The 22,615-nt window shown below is 49.2% G+C and overlaps 1 protein-coding gene across 1 annotated transcript in view; it reads left to right on the top strand.

Annotated features, from left to right (window-relative positions):
* The window catches only part of LRP8 (low density lipoprotein receptor-related protein 8, apolipoprotein e receptor), a 73,818-nt gene extending 52,497 nt beyond the window's left edge, over positions 1-21,321 (top strand). The window contains exons 9-19 of the mRNA XM_005878680.2: positions 1,002-1,176; positions 3,303-3,530; positions 4,394-4,512; positions 4,752-4,891; positions 6,525-6,666; positions 7,737-7,889; positions 8,944-9,168; positions 10,618-10,686; positions 13,989-14,161; positions 15,350-15,526; positions 16,666-21,321. Coding sequence (XP_005878742.1) covers positions 1,002-1,176; positions 3,303-3,530; positions 4,394-4,512; positions 4,752-4,891; positions 6,525-6,666; positions 7,737-7,889; positions 8,944-9,168; positions 10,618-10,686; positions 13,989-14,161; positions 15,350-15,526; positions 16,666-16,704 — 1,640 coding nt within the window. The 3' untranslated portion in view covers positions 16,705-21,321. The remainder of the gene's footprint in view (positions 1-1,001; positions 1,177-3,302; positions 3,531-4,393; positions 4,513-4,751; positions 4,892-6,524; positions 6,667-7,736; positions 7,890-8,943; positions 9,169-10,617; positions 10,687-13,988; positions 14,162-15,349; positions 15,527-16,665) is intronic.
* The last annotated feature ends 1,294 nt before the right edge of the window (positions 21,322-22,615 follow it).

Genomic DNA, 22,615 nt, shown 5'->3' with positions numbered 1-22,615 from the left:
GAAGCTTCCGAGGGTTTTGAGTAGACGAGGGACATGGTGTGCCCTCCATATGCAGTAGCCAGGAATGTCTAGGTCACTGAGGTCCTTCCTGAATTCTAATCTTTAGTCCATAAATGGGTTCTGTGTATACACATACATAATCTGTGTCTTATATTGCACACATCCCACCCCTGCCATTGGCTCAGGATAAAGTGCAAACTCTTCACCCAGCTGATAGGACACTTCAGGGTCTGGCCCCTGCCAGCCTCTGCAGCCTTATCTCTTATGGCCCTAAATATACTCCACATAAACTGAAGACTCACCATGGCCTTCCTGAGTCTCCTCCCTCCAATCTCACCCCACCTCCAGTGTCTGTCCTCCACACTGAGCCTCAGTCATCTTTGTAAAACACTTAATGCTCACGTTGCCCCTTCTTGAACTATCGCAGTGGGGCCCTAAGCAAAGGAGGTGGTAGTTGCTGGGGAGAGATGCATTCTAGGTAGAGGGGACAACTTCAGCAAAGGCCCCGAGGCAGCAAAGCAGTGGTGGTTAAGTAATGATAGGTGGTCTGGAGGTCGGAGTCACGGTGTGTTGGAGAGGTGAGTGATGAGGCTAGGCAGGGAGCTGGGGGTCGCACTGCCTTCAGTGCGAGCCTGAGGAGGAAGTGGGGAGGATTGGGGGAATTTGTATCTAATAAACAGAGGAAAAGTCCTTCTGTTATGTGTGGTATCTTTGCATCTTAACGCTTTTTGTAACAATGGTTTCATCCGCTCCTCTAACCTGTGAGGTAGAACTTGTCACCTAATAAACAGAGGAAAAGTCCTTCTGTTATGTGTGGTACCTTTGCATCTTATGCTTTTTGTAACAGTGATTTCATCTGCTCCTCTAACCTGTGAGGTAGGACTTGTCACGTGTTCTACAGGAAAATGAGGCATCGCCCAGCAAACCAGTGGCAGCGCCTTGGTCTCCAGGTCCTCACCTCTTGCCCTGACCATTTCTTTCTCAACCTCTCTGCATGGCAGCTGGCAGGAGCCCGTCCCTAATCTTCACCAACCGGCACGAGGTGCGGAGGATAGACCTGGTGAAGCGGGACTACTCACGCCTCATCCCCATGCTCAAGAACGTCGTGGCGCTAGACGTCGAAGTGGCCACCAATCGTATCTACTGGTGTGACCTCTCTTACCGCAAGATCTACAGGTGAGCAGCCAGGCCTGGGCGGTGGAGCTGACAGGGGAAGAGAGGAAGGGCAGCCTCTGTGCCCTTTCTGCCCCTGGAATTCTCCAGGACAGAGTTGGGGCTTAGGAAGGGACACAGAATCACAGTGGCTATGGAACTGCAGGACCCCTCCCCTCCCCCCCCCCATACCCTCTGGCCTGGCCTTAGGCTGTGGCTCCATTGGGAGAGCAGCTTTGAGTGCCTAGTAGGGCCGTGCAAGACCCAGGAAATGCTCAGCCAGGGCAGAAAGGAAGCAGTCCCTGCCTTTGGTGAGGGCTTTCAAAGCAGCTCACAGGCCTGTGTGTTGGATCTGAGGACTCAAGGTGACGCAGATGCCTGGAGAAACCACTCACAGTACAGTGACACCCATTGTGATGATCGTGAGTCATGGGGGGATCACAGAGGAGGCCTCCGACCCCATCAGGGGGGTCAGGGAAATCTTCCCGATGCAGTCCCCCAGTCCCAGCCCTGCTCTGTGTCTGTGACACCATGATCGTGAGTCATGGGGGGATCACAGAGGAGGCCTCCGACCCCATCAGGGGGGTCAGGGAAATCTTCCCGATGCAGTACCCCCAGTCCAGCCCTCCTCTGTGTCTGTGACACCAGCCGGTGACCTTCAGGAAGCTCCTCACACACTCACCCTCTCCTCCCGCTCTTCCTCGGCTCCCACAAGCCTGCCTCCCGCATGTCCCGGCCCCTTGGGGCAGCCATAGCCTTTCTTCGTCCTGAGATCCATCCACTTAGCAGACCTGCCCATGACCAGGCACTGGGGAGAGTGTTGAAAGAATGACGGGATGGATGGGTGGATGGACAGATGGACAGATGGATGGGTAGGTAGAAACAAATATACCAAATGCTACTCACTGACAACTCAATGACTACCACCCCCAACACAGAGACACACACTCAGGTCACACACACACACACACACAGAAGCAGCTGCCTGTCCAACAGCTGTCACTGAAAGAGGCAGGATTTGGTGACAGACGAAATGGGGCTGAGGAAGAGTCAGATGAACTTCCAGGTTCATTTTGGGAGTTTTAAGTTCTGGCTCAGGAGGTGCTGTGGGTGGTGCTGTTCTCTGAGGTGGGGTTTGGGGCCGTCCAGCAGGCTGGCTGAGGGAGGGCAGTGGAGGTGAGGGGCCCTGGATGTATTGAGTTTAAGGTGTCTGGACATCCAAGGGAGACAGCTGGCTTTACAGTCTGGGGCTTCAGAGAGTGGCCGGGATGGGAGCGTCAGAGTTATGGGTGGCAGTGGGCACTAACCTCCCAGAGAGAGGTTATGGGGGAGGAGAACCCCTTGGGAGGAACAGCATTTGGGAGACGGAAAGTCCTGTTAATATTGCCTCCTGGGCGTCTACTGTGTTTCCAGCCCCTTCTCTCCATTCTCACCGCACAGCCTCCCGCAGGCCCTCTTTCTCTCTCACCTGGACACAGTAAACAGCCCCCTCCAGTCTCCCTGCCTTCATTCCGCCCTTTCCAATCCCCCTCATAGCCCACAGGTGCCACGGTGACCTCACATCCCGTCGGACCTGTTCAGTTACGGGCTCCGTGAGAAAATCCCACTCCTCGGGGGCGTGCAGAGCCCACCTGCCTCCCGTCTCATAGCCCACTACCCAGCTCCACCTCCACCGGATGTGGCCCCTTCCCACCTGCCTCCCGTCTCATAGCCCACTACCCAGCTCCACCTCCACTCAGCGTTCCAGGACACACCCCTGGGCGTTTGCATGCTGTTCTCTGTGCTCCTAAAGCACGGTCCGTCAGGACTCAACTACAAAGCCTTCTGCAACCCCCAGGATGATGCAGCCTCCGTTTCTCTGCTGCCACAGCCCCGGGTGGTTTATGGAATCACATTGCACTGTGATGGTCTGGCTGTCGATTTCTGTCCCCCACTGAAATGAACTTCTCCGGGCTGGAGGCTGTGGCTGATTCAAGCCTATACGCTTACCCCGGTGGCCCAGGGAATGCATTGAGTAGAAATTAGCTGAGCTCCTCTGAAATCCACTGCCAGCACCCAGAGGGGGGAGAGGGGGGAGAAGGGCGCACAGGCAGCTCCGGGGGACGTGTGGGTAGAGCACCTGCCCCACGGCCAGCTCTGGTTGCTCCTAGCGCGTACATGGACAAGGCCAGCGACCCGGCAGAGCAGGAGGTCCTCATCGACGAGCAGCTACACTCTCCAGAGGGCCTGGCGGTGGACTGGGTCCACAAGCACATCTACTGGACCGACTCGGGCAACAAGACCATCTCGGTGGCCACAGTCGATGGCAGCCGCCGACGCACTCTCTTCAGCCACGACCTCAGTGAGCCCCGGGCCATCGCCGTCGACCCCCTGCGAGGGTGAGTGTCCTCACCTGGGGCTTCCTGCTCTCCCACCGGAGGCCACAGTCACTCAGTCCCCATGCATCTGTCATCAGGGCTATCTTGAGGGCTTCGGAGAGCCTTAGACACAGCCCACGGGAGGAAAGTCCGCGCAGGCCCCTCAGTCTCCAGGACTCTACTGCTCATTCATCCTATCATAGAATCAGCGACAGAGCGTCTCAGAACAGAGCAGGGCCTGGGAATTGCCTGTAGACGCTCCCGGGCAGGGAGCCTGTCCTCACGCTGCAGGTGGGCCTCTGGCGGCTGCTCACACACTCCCAGAGGCGGGCTCATCATTCCCCGTCCCCTTCTCATCTGCGGACAGTTCTGCCCATTAGAAAGGATTTTCTCCCTTTGACTTCGTCCATAGTCCTGATGTAGGTACATGAGGTGAAACCAACCACTCAGCCCCGTGCCTGGCACATGGGAAGTCCTCAGTACACGTTCAGGAAAGAGAGAGAGAAGCCCTGGGCAGTCTAGCTGTGTGGCCCTGGTAGTCATCCACTTTATCCTCTGTGGACCAGAATAGTACGAGAGGGTGGGCAAGGGCCCTCCCACACTGGCACGCAGGGCTCTGGCTGAAGCGCCGGAAGGAAGAGATGGCTTCCAGGCCACCCAGCAGAGGCAGGGGGACACTCGGGGAGCACAGGCTTCCCGCACTCAGGTGAGGTGAAGGCTAAAGCACCTGCTAACGCCAAGCTTGATGATTCCCATGGATTTCAGGTCTTCCCAGCCCTTACTACGTGCCATCTTCAGCATTCAGCGAGTCGTCGGGCCCTTGTGATCCAGACCACCCAGCCACGTCCCTGACAAGAAGCCCTGTGGGTTCTTCTCTCTTTCAGGTTCATGTATTGGTCTGACTGGGGGTACCAGGCCAAGATTGAGAAGTCTGGGCTCAACGGTGCGGACCGGCACACACTGGTGTCAGACGATATTGAGTGGCCCAACGGAATCACCCTGGGTGAGCCCTGCCCTCAGATGGGGGCTGTGCTAGCACCTGGCCCTGACCAAGGCCCACGGGTCTTGTTCCTGCATCCCTCGCGGTGCCAGGGCCCGTGAGTCCTGATGGCTGCCCCGGGACAGCCTCCGTTGGAGGCCTGGCCTAGAGATGTGGGCAGGGAGGGGGCACCGAAGAGCAGAGACGCAGGCTGTGGTCCCAGGCTGGTGGCCTGATCCCCCGTCCCCTTTCTCCTCCCCAAGATCTGCTGAGCCAGCGCTTATACTGGGTCGACTCCAAGCTGCACCAGCTGTCCAGCATTGACTTCAGCGGCGGCCACAGAAAGATGCTGATTTCCTCCCCCCACTTCCTGGGCCACCCTTTTGGGGTGGCTGTGTTTGAGGTGAGCGCTGTGAGGGAGGCATGGCCCATAGGAAACCGAAGCCCAGAGAAAGTTTGCTCAGATGGGGTGGCTCCCTGAGGGCTGTCCAGATAGAAACAAGGGACAGGGGAGCCAACCGGTGTGTTTGTGTCTTTGTGAGCGGCCTCCGTGCAAAGGCTGCCTTTCCTGTGCTCCCTTCCCAAGGCCGCTCTCAGAGCAAGCGCAGAGGTAAGTTGCTAGACCACATGTGTTCTCTCTGGGAACTCCCAGCACCCAGCACTGAGCCCACATAGACAGAAGGTACCCAATTATGGGAGGGACAGAGGGGGGAAGGAGGGTGGGAGGGAGGGAGGGGAAAAGGAATCTGTATTTCCTTACAATCGTTTATTGTTGGAAATGGCCTGAAAGATACTGTTCAACTCAACATACTTTTACTGACCTTTTCTGGACCTTGGGGTCATAGAAGTGAATCAAACATTATCCCAGTCCACGAAGCTCCCAGGAGGGTGAGAGTTAAGACCTTCCTTTGTTCTGACCCTAATAACCTTTCTCCTCGGGGAACAAAGAAGCAAGAACCAATCAAGGTCTCACACATCTGCTTCTGCCCCAAAACTAACTCTGCCACCGAGGGAGGGAAGGCAAAGGGACAGTGGTCTGTGGTGGGCATTGGCAGTATTTGCTTGGAGCGACATCACCCAGCAATGCTCTGAATTTATGGGGAAGTCCAGCCCCTGCTTCAAGACAGGTGTGTTCGGACACATGTATGTGCTTGTGCATATTTGTGACACGCATGTGTAAAATACATGTATGTGCATGTGTGTACATGAATACATTTAAAAGCATGCATTCCTTGCCCTGGCCGGTGTGGCTCAGTTGGTTGGAGCATTGTCCCGTGCGCCGGAAGATTGTGGATTGTGGGTTCAATTCCCAGTCAGGGCACATACCTTGGTTGCGGGTTCAGTCCCCAGTAAGGAAGCAATCAATTGATCAATGTATCTCTCTCACATCAATGTTCTCTCTCTCTTTCTCTCTCTGTCCCTCCCTCCCTCTCTCCCTCTCTTGCTAAAAAAAAAAAAAGAAAAGAAAGAAAAGAAAAGAAAAGAAAGCATGTGTTCTTGTATATGCTGGTGCTTGTGCACGTAAATATGTATACCAATACTTACACAAGTGCTTATTTAGGTACAAGTGTGCCTCTGTGTGTGTCGATGAGCATGTGGGTATGTGTCCAGTTCTGTGCATGAGGCTACATGTTTGTTCCTGTCCATGTGGCCATCTCTACGGATGCACATCCAGGCTTGTATGGATTCACCATATGTGTTATGCCCAGAGGCTGTAGGCAGCCCAGCAGGGACTAGTCCTCAGTAGCTCACACATCCCCTCCAGTCATGGTCCTGGGCCCCAGTAATGGTAACAACTAACAGAGACCCAGGAAGCAGGCCTAGCTGAGCTCTAACGAGCAGCCTCCAGGCCAAAGCACAAAATCACCCAATGACACTCTCAGAGGGAGCCGGGCACTTGCCACAGGTCAGCGGCCACAGGAGAGCTCCGGGAGACGGCAGGGCAGTTCTTATGACCAGGCTCTGGGGCTGAACCCTCAGACTGAGGTCCTGGGTTTAGGCTCTAGGCCTCCCATCCTTTGCATTTGTGCCCACAGGACAAGGTGTTCTGGACAGACCTGGAGAACGAGGCCATTTTCAGTGCAAATCGGCTCACTGGCCTGGAAATCTCCGTCCTGGCTGAGAACCTCAATAACCCGCATGACATCGTCATCTTCCACGAGCTGAAGCAGCCAAGAGGTGAGCCTTCCCTGGCCCCAGGTCCCCTGCCCACGGCCTCTCCCTCCGCTAGGCGCAGGCGACGTATTGGCTCAGCACCCCAGGATTAATGGCAGCAACCCCTCCGGTTGGTGGAGCGCTGAGCTGTCACATGTTTTATTTCCTTTTGCCTCAAGCAGGCGCTTGGTGAAATAAGCCTGGGCATAAAGAAATAAATATATACGTGCCCTGCTGTAACCGGTTTGGCTCAGTGGATAGAGCGTCGGCCTGCGGACTGAAAGGTCCCAGGTTCGATTCCGGTCAAGGGCATGTACCTTGGTTGCGGGCACATCCCCAGTAGGAGGTGTGCAGGAGGCAGCTAATTGATATTTCTCTCTCATCGATGTTTCTAACTCTCTAACCCTCTCAGTTCCTCTCTGTAAAAAATCAATAAAATATATTAAAAAAAGAATTATCAAACACCCTCTTTTTGCCAATCCTACAAAGTGTGGGTGTTCCTGTTCTCATTTAACAATTGAGGAAGCGGGGGCTCAGAGGTAAAATATTGTTAGCTCAGGTTCCAGAACTCCTCTGCCACAAGGAGCATGCTGCTTCTCATTTAGTACATGTACCCGTTTGACAGTAGTATAAACTAGTGAATCCTGGGGCCAGATTGTAATGCAGGTGGTTGGCTGGAAAAGAAGCCAGGAATCCTACCACCTGCTGTCACCTCCTCTATCTCTAGGGTATCCTAAGTCTAACTAACTGAGGGGCTGGCTGCCAGGGTGGAGGTGAAAAGTCATAGGGGATAAGGAGATAAGGTGGGTGCCTGATCTAGATCTAGAAATTTAAAAAGGAAAGAGAAATGGCTGGTGGCATAGGGGGAAAACTTGGACTTTGGAGTCCAACAGACCTCAGTTTAAATCTGTCTCCCAAATTCCTAGAGGTACAGCCTTGACAAATATATTCTCCATGTCAGCATAGCTTCTTCTATCTGTCAGTCTGGGGCCTAATGCCCACCTCCGAGAGCTGTTGTCAGGATGAGCAAAGGCGTGGGGTCAGCCCCAGGTCCAGTGCTGGAAAGGCCTTCCTCTCTCCCTCCCCACCACTAGCTGGAGATGCCTGTGAGCTGAGTGCCCAGCCCAGCGGCGGCTGCGAGTACCTGTGCCTGCCTGCTCCTCAGCTCTCCAGCCACTCTCCCAAGTACACGTGTGCCTGTCCCGACACCATGTGGCTGGGCCCCGACATGAAGAGGTGTTACCGAGGTAGGCGGACCTGCCAGGAGGGGTGGCCTGGCCATGCCAGACCTCTTCCTGCTGACTCCCTCCCCCGGCTCCTGGGCACTGTGTGCTCCTGGGCTCCCTCCATCTGCTCTGGCTTCCTGTGGCTTTCGCGGGCTCCTCTGTTTCACCTTCCTTCAATGCTGGTGTCCCCGGGGTCCTTCCAAGGCTTTCCTCTTCTCACTCCCCCCAGGACTTTCAGGAACCCCTTTAAGACTTCAAATTAAGAACCCTCGATTGGCCCTGGCTGGGTAGCTCCGTTGGTTAGAGCATCACCCCAATATGCCAAAGTTGCGGGTTCGATCTCTGGTCAGGGCACATACAAGAAATAGCTACTGAATGCATAAATATGTGGAACAACAACTCCGTGTTTCTCTCTCGCTCTCTCCCTTCCTCTCTCTCTAAAGTCAATAAATTAAAAAAAAACCACCTTCATCCCCTTGGCGTTATCACTGTTTATATGCAGGTGGCTATGAGCTTGCCTGTTTCTTGCCCAGAACTTAACATATTACATAGGAGCCCTTTGTGACATGATTGGGACTAATAGTTCATACTTCAACCATATAAATTTCTACTCATTCCCAAGTCTTGGTGCAAGCCCAAGGCCTTTGGTTTGAGCAAATGTCCACTGTATCATTTATGATTTCCAGATGCAATTGTTTAAAGTGGAGTGAGAATTTAACCCTAAGGGTGTAACAGCATGTGTGTAAAATCCTTCTAGGTTTACATGATTTTCCCTCCTCCCTGACTTTGACAGTGGTCTTGCCCACACCTAATTCTCAGCATTGTTGTAATAGCTCATCTTTCTCAAACCAGCATGCAGTATAAACTCAGACACAGTGCTTGGAGTTCAGCTGAAGGGAAGATCACAGTCCATTCGGGGGGATTAGGGACGGCTTCCCAGAAGTGGCCCTTGAGCTGAGCCATGAGGATACGTTCATAAGTAGAGTTCATAGGTAAAGTCCATAGAGGCAATAGTGTAGGCACTAAGTCAATAAAATTCTCTGTCCAAGTGACCTCCATGGCATTTTCCCTCCAGCTCCTCAATCTACCTCAACTACGACGTTAGCCTCTACCACAGTGAGGCCCGAAGCTGACTCTGCGAGAGCGCCTGGGACCGCCATCCACAGCCCCACCCACCAGAACCACAGCACAGAGACGCCGCGCCTGGCAGCTGCAGCCCCAAGCTCAGTCAGTGTTCCCAGGGCTTCCAGCATCGGCCCGTCTACCCCAAGCCCTGCAACCAGCAACCACTCCCAGCACTGTGAGGAAATGACTTCTGCCTTCTCTCATTATATGGGAAGCCACGGCGGGGGCATCTGTGGGAAGGGGAGGTCAGACCAGAGCTGAATAGTGCGTATCTCTGGGGGGAGTGCGCACCTGTGATTTAGGAGTCTTAGGTGCCCCTAACTTACAGAGGGTCTTACAGGAAGCTACTTCCCATCTCTGAGCCTCAGTCTCCTCACCTACAAAGTAGGATAATAACAACCCTTCTCCTACCTGCTTCACAAGATTGCATGAGAGGCAATGGAGACAGTGTAATAGAAGTGCTCACACACACAGCCTCTGCTGCTCTGGGAGGTGTCTGTGTCACGTGTACTGACATGTATAGGAGGGGGTGTCCCTTAGATTTGGAAACTTCAAAAGTTCTGGTCTCAGTTCTCAACACCCTCAGTCGGTTCCTCAGATAGTAATATCCACAACTAGTCTGCTTGTGCCTCTTCCCAAACCCCGGGATGAAAGTCATTCAGTTCCCCCACTAATTAAATCATCAGGAGCAGTAATTATCGCTGCCAGAAAAGTTCTATCTCATCAACCAGCAAACGCCTTGTTAATTGAGTTACCTGCTGAGGGGAGTGATCTAAGAGGATACACTTTCCTGTACATGCGAGGCCCAGAAACCCGGCCGCTCGCTCGGCAGCACCTGGCTGGCTGGGTCTGTCCTCCCAGCAGAAGCTGGAGTTGCAGAGCTGAGCACGTACCTGCAGGTGTGAGAGGCAGGTGGACTGTGTGTGAATTCCAGTTCCTCAGCCTGGCGAAGCCTCTGAGCAGCTCGGAGAAACAGACACACTGAGAGGGTGGCACCTGGGCTGGGCCACTGTCAGGGGCCAATCATCTCTCTTGGAGCAACAGCAGATGATAGCTTCTCTTCGTGCTCAGAGGGCGTCATGAGGGAGGAATGCCTTCCAAACTACAAAGTGCATTACACACGTTACAACGAAGATGGCTGTAAGAGTGGAAAAGATGATGCAACATCCTTCTTACCAACTACAGCTCACTTTCCAAGCACTTTCGGTTCAGAATGTGCTTTTCTACACCCTATTTTATTTAGGCTTTACAGCAACCCCTCCCCCACTCCCTGCCGTCCTTGAACTAGGCAAGGCTGTGCCAGGCACTGTGCTAAGTAAGCATTTTACATGAATTATCTCATTTAGTCTGTACAGTATCCCTAGGAGGTAGGTAATATTATCCCCATTTTAAAGACAAAGAAATATATTTATGATATATAATAACTTGCCCTTGGTCACACAAATAGTGAGTAGTAGAGCTAGACTTGAACCCACGAAGTCTGACCCAGGGGCCTGTGCTCTTGATCCCACTGCATGATACTGTGTCCCACTTCAATTACGTCTTCAAAACGAATGATAGTGCAGATGGGCCGAAGGGCACTGGAAATGAGAGACGCCATCCTGCAAATGTTTGTGTTTTGCAGACGGGAACGAAGGCGGCAAGACGGGCTCAACGGTCACTGCTGCTGTCATTGGGATCGTTGTGCCCATGGGTGAGTATGGCCCCAGGTCACTGGGAGAAAAGAGAGACCTTGCCCGGGGTCTGGGGAAAAGCGCGCTTAGCAAGCGCTTAGAAGGACAGAGCGCTTAGCATGCTGACCTGCCCCTTGACCTTTTTCTGCCCTGGCAGCCTTCCTGCCCATCTCCCAGTCCTGGTTTAATTTGGTTTCTTAGTTTGGCACCACGAGGCCCTTTAGGACCTAACCCCAGGCAACCACCCAGATGCATCCCCCATTCCCCTCTCATTCACACTCTGCATCCAGCCATGGGAGCTGCACTGCAGGTTCCGTGGGACAGGGGTGGCACCTCTCATGCTCGCCCCTCTCCCCAGCTCCCAGCAGTGTCTGGCACATGGTCGGAAATAAAATATGTATTGAATTAATGAGAAGAGCTGCTTGCCATTGCTTTAATCGTGCCATCTTGCTTTCTTTCTGTTTGGTTTTCAACAAACATTGAGCGAGCAGCTACAATGTACCAGACTCTGATAAGGGGAGGGAAGGTGGTTGAAAGTGGCTAACACATGGTTCCTGCCCTCCGAGTTTATAATCTTGTTGGAGAGACACACTTAACACAGATAATTTGACTATGACATGGTAAGTCCTATAATTAAGCCATATGTGGTTCAGGAGAAGTGCCAAGGAAGCATTTAACTTAGAACTGGGAGAGAAGAGGAGCAGGCAGGGAAGGTTTCCTAGTGGAAAGTATATGTGAGCTGAGTCAGCCAAGTGAAGAAGGATCAAGAGCAACCCAAGCAGTGAAGACACCATGAGCTGAACCAGGAATGAAGTTCCTGGTTCAGGAAGTAGGAGTTCAGTATGGCCAGAATATATAACATTTTGTTAAATCTCACACAGAACCCAGGGGTTGATTCATTCCCTCCCACCGCGGTGATCACGGAGTATCCTGTGCATCCTGTCTCTCATACCTGTGTCATCTCTTAGCGGGATCTTTGGGTTGGGACTGTCCGTTCATAGGTTTATCTCTTATTGCCCATGAGTAGTACCTCAAGGACTTGGCCCACTTAACCTGGGAACCCCAATATGGTGGTGAATTAGGGAGTGAATGCTTTAAAAAAATTCTATACCGAGCAAGGGTCTGTGCCAAGGGTCAAGGATCCAAGGAAGAAAAAGAGACTTTAAGAGCTTTCAGTCCTTAATCAGACTTAGTCATAAAAGAGTCGTTACACACGCGGTATTAAAAATGTGCTGTAACTGAGGCATGGTGCCCGGGGAGGAGAGGGATGGCACTTCTGGAGAAGATGGCATTTGAATTGGCCTTGAATGGGTTCAGCAGTAAGGATGGTGGTGAGGCTATTCGAGCCTCATATTGTGTGGGGCGGATGGAAAATACTCTGAGCATCGCTTAGTGGAAGAGAAATTCACCCCTTTCCTGCATCCCGTGCTGTGTGGAGGCACATGTGTGCTATCTTCTTGACAGTAACCTGCTCTGATACAATCAACATGTTAAACTCCCACTAAACTGAGGGCTGAAAGATGAATAGTCTTTCCCTGATGTTCTCCCATCCCATAAGCTTATTGGCCATTTACATTTCATCCGTAATGAATTGCCTATTCATGGTCTTTTTTTTATTTTCCTGTTGGTTCTTTGTCTTATTCTTATTTATAGAAATGTTTATACATAGTGAATGTTAAACATGTTACAAATATTTTCTCCCATAATGCCATTTGAGATTTGTTTATGGTGTCTTTTACCATGCATAAATTTAAAAAATTTTAAGCATCAGATGTTAATCTTTTGTGTATGATTTCTGGGTCTTGCTTAGGAAGGTTTGCCTCACTCTAAATTATTAAAATAGCTCTCTACATATTTTTCTGCTACTTTAAACATATTTTAGTATTTAGATATTAATACATTTGGAACTTATTTTAGAGTCTGGTGTGAGGTAGAGATTTAACTTATTTTTCCTACATCCCTGTCTGGTTTTCCCAAGACCATGACCGAGTAGTTCGTCTTTTCCTTCTGACTTGAATGATCACCTTTATTATAAACTACGTGCCTGTGCAGACTGTGATGTGCTTCTAGGCTTTATTCTCCCCACCAGTTCTGTCTATTCCTACATACTAGAAGCACAACTTTGTGCTCTGTCTTAATATCTAGTAGGGCATTATTATTCTCACAACATTTTCCTAGCTAGCTATTTTTTAATTTAATCTTTATTGTTGAAATATTACATATGTTTCCTAGCTATTTTTTATTTAATTTCTCTTTGCGATGAACTTTAGGGTCGTCTTGTTAATCCATAAAGATTATGCTGGACCCACCAGTTCTGTCTATTCCTACATACTAGAAGCACAGCTTTGTGCTCTGTCTTAATATCTAGTAGATTCTCACAACATTTTCCTAGCTATTTTTTAATTTAATCTTTATTGTTGAAAATATTACATGTTTCCTAGCTATTTTTTATTTAATTTCCCTTTGCGATGAACTTTAGAGTCGTCTTGTTAATCCATAAAGATAATGCTGGAGCCCTGACCGATATGGCTCAGTGGATAGAACGTCGGCCTGCGGACTGAAGGGTCCCAGGTTCGATTCCGGTTAAGGGTATGTACCTTGGTTGCAGGCACATGCCCAGTGGGGAGTGTACAGGAGGCAGCTGATCGATGTTTCTCTCTCATCGATGTTTCTAACTCTCTATCCCTCTCCCTTCCGCTCTGTAAAAAATCAATAAAATATATTTTAAAAAAATATTGTGCTGGAACCCATTTTTGCCCAGCTCTGTTCGAGAACTTCCTCCTGTGCGCTTAACATGCTGATTTATTCCAACTCGGAGCCGGGGTTTCCCTGCTCTGTCTCCTAGAGATGCTCCTCTTCTTGCAGAGCCCCTCGAGTTTGGCGGGAGAACAGTTTTCTTAGAGAAATCCAGGGAAGCAGCAGCATTCAGGCAAAGGTGTGGTGAAGAAGTTCACTCATTCACTCAGCACGAGTTACCGAGCACCTACTCAGGGCAAGGCACTGGGCATAGAGAGAGAAAGAAGACACAGGCCCTGCCCTCAGAGAGCTCGGCCTAGTTGAGGTACATAAATGTAAAGCACGATACCATGGCCTGGGAACACGTGGAAGGGAGCAACAGAATCTAGCTGAGAAGCTGAGCAAAACTTCACATTTGAGCTGGATTTGAAGGATGAGTGGTTATGAAAGAAGACGTGGGAGAGGGCTTCCAAGCAGCAGAAACAGAGCCTAAGGCACAAGGGCAGTCGGGTTAGAGGGGTGGCAAGGGAAGAACTGCCATCTAAGCAACGGGCTGGAGGTCAGTGCAACGTGTCTCTCTCTTCAGCGGTGATAGCCCTCCTGTGCATGAGCGGCTACCTGATCTGGAGAAACTGGAAGCGGAAGAACACCAAAAGCATGAACTTTGACAACCCCGTGTACAGGAAAACAACCGAGGAGGAGGATGAAGATGAGCTCCACATCGGGAGGGCTGCTCAGATTGGCCATGTCTACCCTGCAGTAAGTGTTCCTTGCTGGAAGAAGTCCTCCCTCCCTCCCTCCCTCCCTCCCTCCCTTCCTCCCTTCCTCCCTTCCTCCCTTCCTCCCTTCCTCCCTTCCTCCCTTCCTCCCTTCCTCCCTTCCTCCCTTCCTCCCTTCCTCCCTTCCTCCCTTCCTCCCTTCCTCCCTTCCTCCCTTCCTCCCTTCTCCTTTCCTCCTTCCTCCTTTCCTTCCTTCCTCTCTCCCTCCCTCCCTCCCTCTCTCCTTTCCTTCAAACACTTATCAAGAACCTGCCATGTGCCAGGCACTGTTCTAGGCCCCGGGGACACGGAGATATTGGGGCAAGTAGCTGGGGTAGTAGGTAGCAGGCTTCTCCTGGAAGTAAAGACACCAAGTGCCTGTCTTTCTGCCGAGTGAGAATGCACTTGCTCCCAAGGAGCGGGCGGGAGTAAGAGATCTCACTTCTTGTTGCACAGCTGTGTGCCAAACGCCATGGTGGACGCTCAGGAGTCCCTCTTCCAGGAAACTTTCCCTGGCTTTCTCTGTTCTCCCACAGCCGCTCTCCATCGTAGCATGTCACACTCTGGTCAACTGGTGTTTTTACTCTTTGGTCTTCCCCTAGACCAGTGGTTCTCAACCTTCTGGCCCTTTAAATACAGTTCCTCATGTTGTGACCCAACCATAAAATTATTTTCGTTGCTACATCATAACTGTAATGTTGCTACTGTTATGAATCGTAATGTAAATATCTGATATGCAGGATGGTCTTAGGCGACCCCTGTAAAAGGGTCGTTCGACTGCCAAAGGGGTCATGACCCACAGGTTGAGAACCGCTGCCCTAGACCGTGAGCTCCTTGAGGGTAGGACGATCTGACTAATCTGTTTCCCTGATGCCCGTGCAGCATAGGTGGCTCCCAGTGAATGTTTGTTGAACAAATCAACAGGGAGCTGTTAATTCGGTTTGGGGGCTTTGGCAGGGAGCACCTCACGGAGGAGGTGACAGATAAGCTGAAAGAGTAATAGTTTTCCAGGTAGAGAAGGAGGAAAATGGCATTCCAGAAAGAAGCACGTGCAGAAGCTGAGGCACAACAGGGCGTGGCTTGTTGGGGGAGCAAGGACTGCCAAGTGGCGGAAGCAGGTGCCATGGTTGTATAGCAGTGAGGGGGCTGAGTGCAACCTCATAGGTCATCCAGTCCATCCCCCCGTCAGGCAATCAGCAGCTTTGATCGCCCACTGTGGGCAGAGCCCTGTCTTGGGGAGACCAGAGAACTGGAGGACCCAGCCCCTGCCCTCAAGGAGCTTTTGGTCTTGCCGGGAGAACCAAGGTCACAGCTGCACCAACTCCCGAAGAACCCTCTTTCCGAGCTGCCTGTCGTCAAGTGCAAGGTAGGGCAGTGCCACTCTGAGTCCGAGGGGCTGACGAGTGAGGGTGTGAGCCCAGGCAGGTGCAGCCGAGCCTAGAAGGCGTTCTGGCCATGGAAGGCTGCCACCTGTACGCCGGGTATTGGCGCCAAGAGAAACGATGGGGTAGGTACAGACTGAGGAAATGGCATGTGGAAGAAATGATGAGGATGAGCAGGGCAGACAGATGATGAAACCAAGGCTCCGAGAGGTGAATGGTTAGCCCAAATTCACATAGCTCAGAGAAGATAGTGGAACATGGGTCTGTCCAAAGGAGGGCATCCAGGAAACGGATGAGTGGGAAACAGGATTACAACAGGACCAGCGGGGGAAAGCTAGATATGTAGCCAGAGAGGAAAACATTCCAAAGGAAGGGAACTCAAACACTGCAAATTTCAAGTGTTGTCTGTGTAGAACTATCTGAGTCTAGGAGAGAATCAGGGAACATGGGAAGATAAAGAAACAGATTTCATGTCAATATAGGAGAGCATTGAAGCCCACTGTCCACAACGGAATAGGCTGGCTCCGGGATTAGTAGATTCACCATCCAGTGGTCAGGCATTTGTCACAGACGGAAGTCTAGCAGCTAATGGCTAGAAAGTAGGGGTGAAGGAAAGAGGTCCTGAGTTTCATTGACCTGCATTGCCTTCCAGTTCTGTGTAATCAGTTGGAAGGGGTGCAGCAGATTGCCTTCCCAGCTGTGACTAACATGCTAGAGCCAAGCAGCTGATGACCGGAGGTTAAACATATGCCAAAACGAACCCAAAACATATGCAAACCTAAAATCCTATAAGAAAGGCTTGAGAGAGTTTAGCTCTCTGCGGCCCCCCTTGACAAAGAGGCAGAACAGAATAATGGAAAAAGCTAAAGCTCTGGGTTCACAGAGACTTGGGTTCAAATTTTAGTTCACCCACTTGCCACGCGATCCAGGACAGATGTTTAAGCTCATTAAGTCTCAATTTTCTCATCTGTAAAATAAATATGAGAAACCTGTCTCGTGGGGGTAGCTTGGAGATTATGTGAGTCAATGCCTGTAAAGTACTAGTAATAGGATGTCTGGCCCTTAGGCAGACTCAGCAAATAATTCCTGTGGTTCTAACAATGATTTCTTTGTGTCTCCCCAGCGAGTGGCATTAAGCCTTGAAGATGATGGACTGCCCTAAGGATGGGACCACTCCCTTCATGCCTCACGGAATTCAGTTCCATGCACTACACTCTCTGGATGGTGTATGCCTGGACGGAAGGATTTCTGTATGGGTCTGTGTGAGTGTGTGCGTGTCTGTGTGTGCGTGTATGATTTTAATTTATGTTGCAGAAAGGTAACCACAAAGTTATGATGAACTGCAAACATCCAAAGGATGTGAGAGTTTTTATATGTATAATGTTTTATACACTTTTTAACTGGTTGCACTACCCATGAGGATTTCATGGAATGGCTACTGCTGAGTGACTAACATGATGTACATAACCAAATGGGGCCGATGGTACAGTAGCTTACTCATCATTTAAAAACTATATTTACAGAGAGAATATTTGATTTCGGGGGGGCTTTTTTAGGTTTTGGAGTTTTGGGGTTTTTTTTGTAAATAAAATGATTATGCTTTGTGGCTATCCATCAACATAAAAAAGAAAAGAAAAATAAGCACCTCAACTCCCTCCCCAATTTAGATTATTTATTAACAAACTTCATAAATAAGATTAGTTCTATAAATCATTTAGAGACATGAGAGTATTTATTTTTGGTATGATTGGCCCACCACACAGACTCTGTGTGCATTGTGTTTGTCTGCATGTGTGTGCAAGAGAAAACTCTAGAGAAGAGGCGCACCTATGGCGGTTGTTCGATAGATATATTTTAAGCCAGTCCACAGAGGGTATCTGGAGTTTTCAGAGAATTAGCCTTTGGAACTCTGGCTCAGAGAACAGACACCATGGTGTGTGCAAACATGTAGCGGCAGAGGCGGAACCTCCCCAGCTCTGGCTATTCCTGGGACCCGACTCGGGAAAAGCCCTTCAGCTCACCCGTGGCTGCTGGGACTCCCCCCTGGGCTTTCTCTTATGTGGCTAAGGCCAGCGTACAGACTTTACACGGTGCCAGAAGTCCTCGTGAGCTCAGGTGAGAACATGCCTAAACCTTGGCTACTCCTGTTTTAAAGTTCAGCATTTCAAGTAACTTCATTTTCCTTCAGGACACTTGGGTTGAATTCATTAAGGTTGAATTCCTTACTGATAGAGAGCTAAGTGGAGATGTTTCCAGAACAGCCCAAGTTTACTCTAGGGACTGGCTTAGGCACAGAACCCCTGGGATGCACTATGGATGAGGATAAAGATGGTGGAATAAGTTTTGTTACATCTCCATCTCTCCCTTCCTTACTCTCCCATTTCCTTTAGGTGGGGAAGAGTAATACTTAGGTTTGTTGCCATCATGTGTTCGCATAGATGAAACTAATGTGGGGCTTAAGGCAGTAAAGGTGGACAAACCTAAAGTCCTATTTGAGGGGGAAATGGCATCCGCAATATTATAGGACACTGGATATATGTTCACACAGAAGTTTGGTTTACTGCTTTGTAAATAAAAGGAAGAACTCTAGGTCTATGTACAGCTTTGCTTCACCATGGACACTTCCTTTGCCTCTCCTGGGCCTTGGGGTGGCGGGGAGAAGTGTTCATCTCTCTTTGTGGGGTCTACCATTAAAAACATAATCCAATAGTCCCAGAAGGAATTCAGTCCCCGCTGGCTCTATCGTCCAAGGTCTTTTCTTAACTCTGCTGTTCCACACTGTACTCCCACTGGACAACCAGGAACAAGATGTGACACAGCGTGTTTGGCTTCAGTAGGGGCAGAGGACATGTACCTAACCTCAGCATACCTGGAACTTGGCCCATGTAAGCAAATTCCTCTCCCCTACTTCCAAGTTGCCCCCAACTCAGTAAACCTTGGATGTCTCGCCCATTGCTACCCTTTGAGTTTCCAGACAGACATTCTGGAGTTCTGTCACCCTGTTCCTAGGACCTTTCTTTCTCTCCGTCACTCATGATCTGCTAGATTCTGGGAAAACAACCGTATTCTGGAGCCTGGGCACTATGCTTTGAAAAAACAAGCAATTTCCTCATGATATGTATGTGCTGATAGTCCTGAAACGTCCATTAAGAGGGAAAGATGCATTGACTTAGAATGACTGTTACCAAATAGAATTTTAAAAACATCCGGCCAACTCCTATGGAGCTTAATCACTTACTACTATTCTTTCAAGAATAAAAAGTAAAATAATTTTTGACTGGAGAAAAATTATGAAAGTGAAAAGTCATTGAAATTTACACAAAAACAAGCAACTTTTTCTGTAACCTGCCTCCAAAGAAATAGAATTTCCTGGGGAAATTATAATAGTGTCTAATGCCTAATATCTAAACTTTCAGTCAGATCCTGGCCTTCACAGAAAAAATAATGAATGGGATCAGGATGATTCAGCCTGATATCTCAAAATGAAGATGAAACACAACTTTCTCAGAGATACCCATGTTTTCTGAATATGCTGCAACTGCAGTTTGAAAGAGGCAGCTATGGGAGCAGCCTACAAAAAACCAAATTGTGGAATACTCACGTGTTGGATGGTAGTAACGTAGATGAAATCCGAGGACTCAAGTCCATCCTCTAGCCCTGAAGGCTTTAAGCGTCATTCTGAGGTTTAGTTGCATTTCTGTTGCTTTTTGCCCTGATGCCGTCATATACCAACAGTCGGGAACAGGTCAGAGAGTCATTGGACTATACGTAGAGCTGGAGGACGCTTAGAAACAACACCAAGAGGGCAGAAGGTGTATCAGACCATTGTTCTCTATTTAAAAGAAACGCTGCGGTCCTTTTCCTCCCTTTTCTTCTCCAGTTGACTACTTTGCACTGCCTGAACATTGAACCAAACCTGCCACCTATCTTTCCAACAGGATTATGAAGGCACTGGCAGAAATGGCCTTCCAGAAACAGGGAAAACTACAATGTCATTTATTTACTTTTGATGGCATGATTATTTTAAAAATAGATGGAGATAACCTGTAACCTCAGGATGAGATTGGATTTAAATTTATGGCAATAAACACTGTGGATCCCTCCAATTCTCTCTTGGCGATTGCAATATATGCATTCAATGAACCCATTTGCTAGGTATCAGCTAAGTGTTGGGCACTGCAGAAGTATAGGTCAGTCAAACATTTTCTGTCCCTGTGGCACTCACAGTGGCAGTAGAGGAAGACGTGGAAACAAAAAAAGAATAGATTCTTTTCAGAATAATGTTATGATACTAAGTGGTCATTTCTACCGAAGGAGATAATGGGGTCAAGAAAGCCACCACAGGAGAAGTGACCTTAAGTCTTAAAAACTAAGTAGGGATGTCAGGCTGCTTCAGGCAGAAGAAACACAACTAAGACACAGAGGCATGAAACGGCATGGGGACTTTCATGAACTGCATGTAATTCATTACAATGAGCAAAAAGCTCAAGGGGGACGTAGCAAGCAATGAGCTGGATGGAAAGACAGGTTCAACATAAGCACTTTATAGAATACTCCTATTTAACTTCTGATTTAATTAAGCAAACATTCCTTGGTCATTCACTGTGTGCAAGGCACCAAGTGCACGGGAAATTCATCAGGATGTGTTGCCAGCACTTGGAGACATGACAGTCTTGAGCCTCAAGCTTTCCGGTGGCCAAAGAGACACAGTGACTGTTTTTCATATATTCGAGTTGAAGTTTTGTGATATGGTCTATGAAAACTAATATAAGGGCAGTGGGATTTTCACAGAAGCATTCCATGTTGCCAAGAGCCTCTGAGATTTCTTCCACAGAGAGAAAGAAAACTGGGAGTTTTGAAGACGTGGAGTTTGCAGAGGGGACCCCAAGAACTGTCCAGTCTGGCGCTTGTGGGAACTGGGGAGAGGGCACAGGAATGTGAGCCTCCCCACCTCACTCCCTAACGTCAGCCATACACTCATTTCACAGAATAGAAATGGTTAGCAGTTAACCGGCTCAGAGTAAATTATCTCCTTTCCCATCAATGCATGAAGATAAGGTATTGGAGTCTTTTTACATGGTATTTTTAGAGTATTGGGGATTTTCAGGATATGGAGAACTTAGAGGTGGAGGAATTACAGCTTCAAATTTCCAGTCAATAAAAGAAATCAGGAATCCCTATTCATTCAGGCTATGCACCATGTGCATAGTCAGGAGTCAGCAGAAACCCTCTGTATTTGCAAACACTTTGTGCTATAAAAAATAATTTTAAAAGAGCCACCTGTATATGTATATATTTAAAGACATGAAGGTTTTGATACTTTTTTACAAAAATTACAAGAGAAAACAAATACCTGTACAAACCATGTGTTTTAAAATAGCATTTTGTTCTATACAAGCTGTTGTTAATTTGGGGGTGAAGTACTGTTTCGCAAACTCCATCACATTGTACCCAAACGAATTTTCCCTGTTTGTCTCCCTCCCCCCCCCACACACACATGTCCCCAAATTACCATATCTGATGTTTGATGTAACAGGCATGTTAGAATGTTGGGTCACACTAACCATCCCTGCTCTCTTTGTCTTATTCCAAATTCCATTGTCTTCTGTCCTCAGTCCCCTTTGCAGTCTGGCCTCTCTTCCAGAGGCAACGGGTGGTGTGCTGCGTCTCACTAGCTGTACCGGCATCATCTTGGTGAACTAAAAAGCAAATGTGGACATTTGTAAAATCAGTGCACTGTTTCTAGAGAAAGATTAAATTCCTTTTTTAAAATCTGGAAGTATTGTTTCATTGTGATGCTATAATGAGGGGAGTGTGAATGGTCACTGACTGCGTCCCTAATGTGTACCAGTATTCCACATAAATCACCTTGATCTTCATCAACAATCGTGTGACGTAAATACTGTCAATATTATAATCCCCATTTTATTGAGGAGGAAATGGGTGAAGGAACTGCCCAAAGTCACACAGGTATGTTTAACGCCCCCGAAGTACATGCAGCACATGTAGTGCTCATGTGCATGTGGCCTTCTCTCCCTAGATTTTCCTTCTCTGCCTCCATCTGGCAACTCGTTTGTCCTTGAGTACTCCAGCAAGCATTCTCTATTCTCACACCCAGACCTAATGAATAGGCTTAGGTAACCTCTGCTTCCACCACAAATTTGGCCCACGTGTATCCCAATTCGTCTGCCCTGCTCCTCACTCGTGACCATGCCACTGAGGTCGCTTTTACCAAGGTCACCAGGACCTCCCTGATTATAAATACTTTTAGTCCTGTCTTCCTTGACCTTGGAAGGGGTATTTAACATTGTTGGTACTCCTTTCTTGGGATACTCTTATTTTGGTTTGCATGACACCATACACCTGGTTTCCCCCCACCCCCTCTGGCTACATCTTAATCTCCTTTGTCCACCCTTTAAATTATGATATTCCATCTCAAACCCATCCACATTTTAAAAAAAATTTTTTTTATTGAATCTTAGAGAGAGGGAGAGGGAGAGATAGAAACATCAATGATGAGAGAGAATTATTGATCAGTTCCCTCCTGCATACCTCACACTGGGGACCAAGCCCACAACCCAGGCATGTGGCCTGACCGAGAATCGAACCGTGATCTGTTTCATAGGTCGCTGCTCAACCACTGAGCCACACCAGCAGGGCTAATCTTTGCATTTTCCAATCCAATCTGCAACATTGCCACCAGAGTGATCTTTCAAAACTGCAGTAGGTCATGTCACCTGTTTAAAGCTCTTCATCTGTTTCCCTTGCATTAAAATCCAATGCCCTTGGGTTTTAGCCTGAACTTCTTAATACGTCTTGTAAAGAACTTTGTGGTTTAGCATCTGTCCCTTCTCAAACTTGTTACTATAGTCACCACCTCATTCTGTGTTCTAACCACACAGTCTGGGCCCTCTCTCTGGAGCACTTCCTTCAGGGCCTGGGTCAGGAGCCACTCCACAGTGTTCTGTGCTCCCCCAATGTGTACCCTTTATCTCCACATGGCAATTGCTCCGGCGGAGGGGGCGGGGCTGCGCTGACCCCGCCCCCGAGCGAAAGGGGCGTCGTTTCCGCCG

The sequence above is a fragment of the Myotis brandtii genome, unplaced genomic scaffold (genome assembly GCF_000412655.1).
Source record: "Myotis brandtii unplaced genomic scaffold, ASM41265v1 scaffold57, whole genome shotgun sequence".
Classification (NCBI taxonomy): domain Eukaryota; kingdom Metazoa; phylum Chordata; class Mammalia; order Chiroptera; family Vespertilionidae; genus Myotis; species Myotis brandtii.
This window is presented reverse-complemented; position numbering and strand designations above follow the sequence as displayed.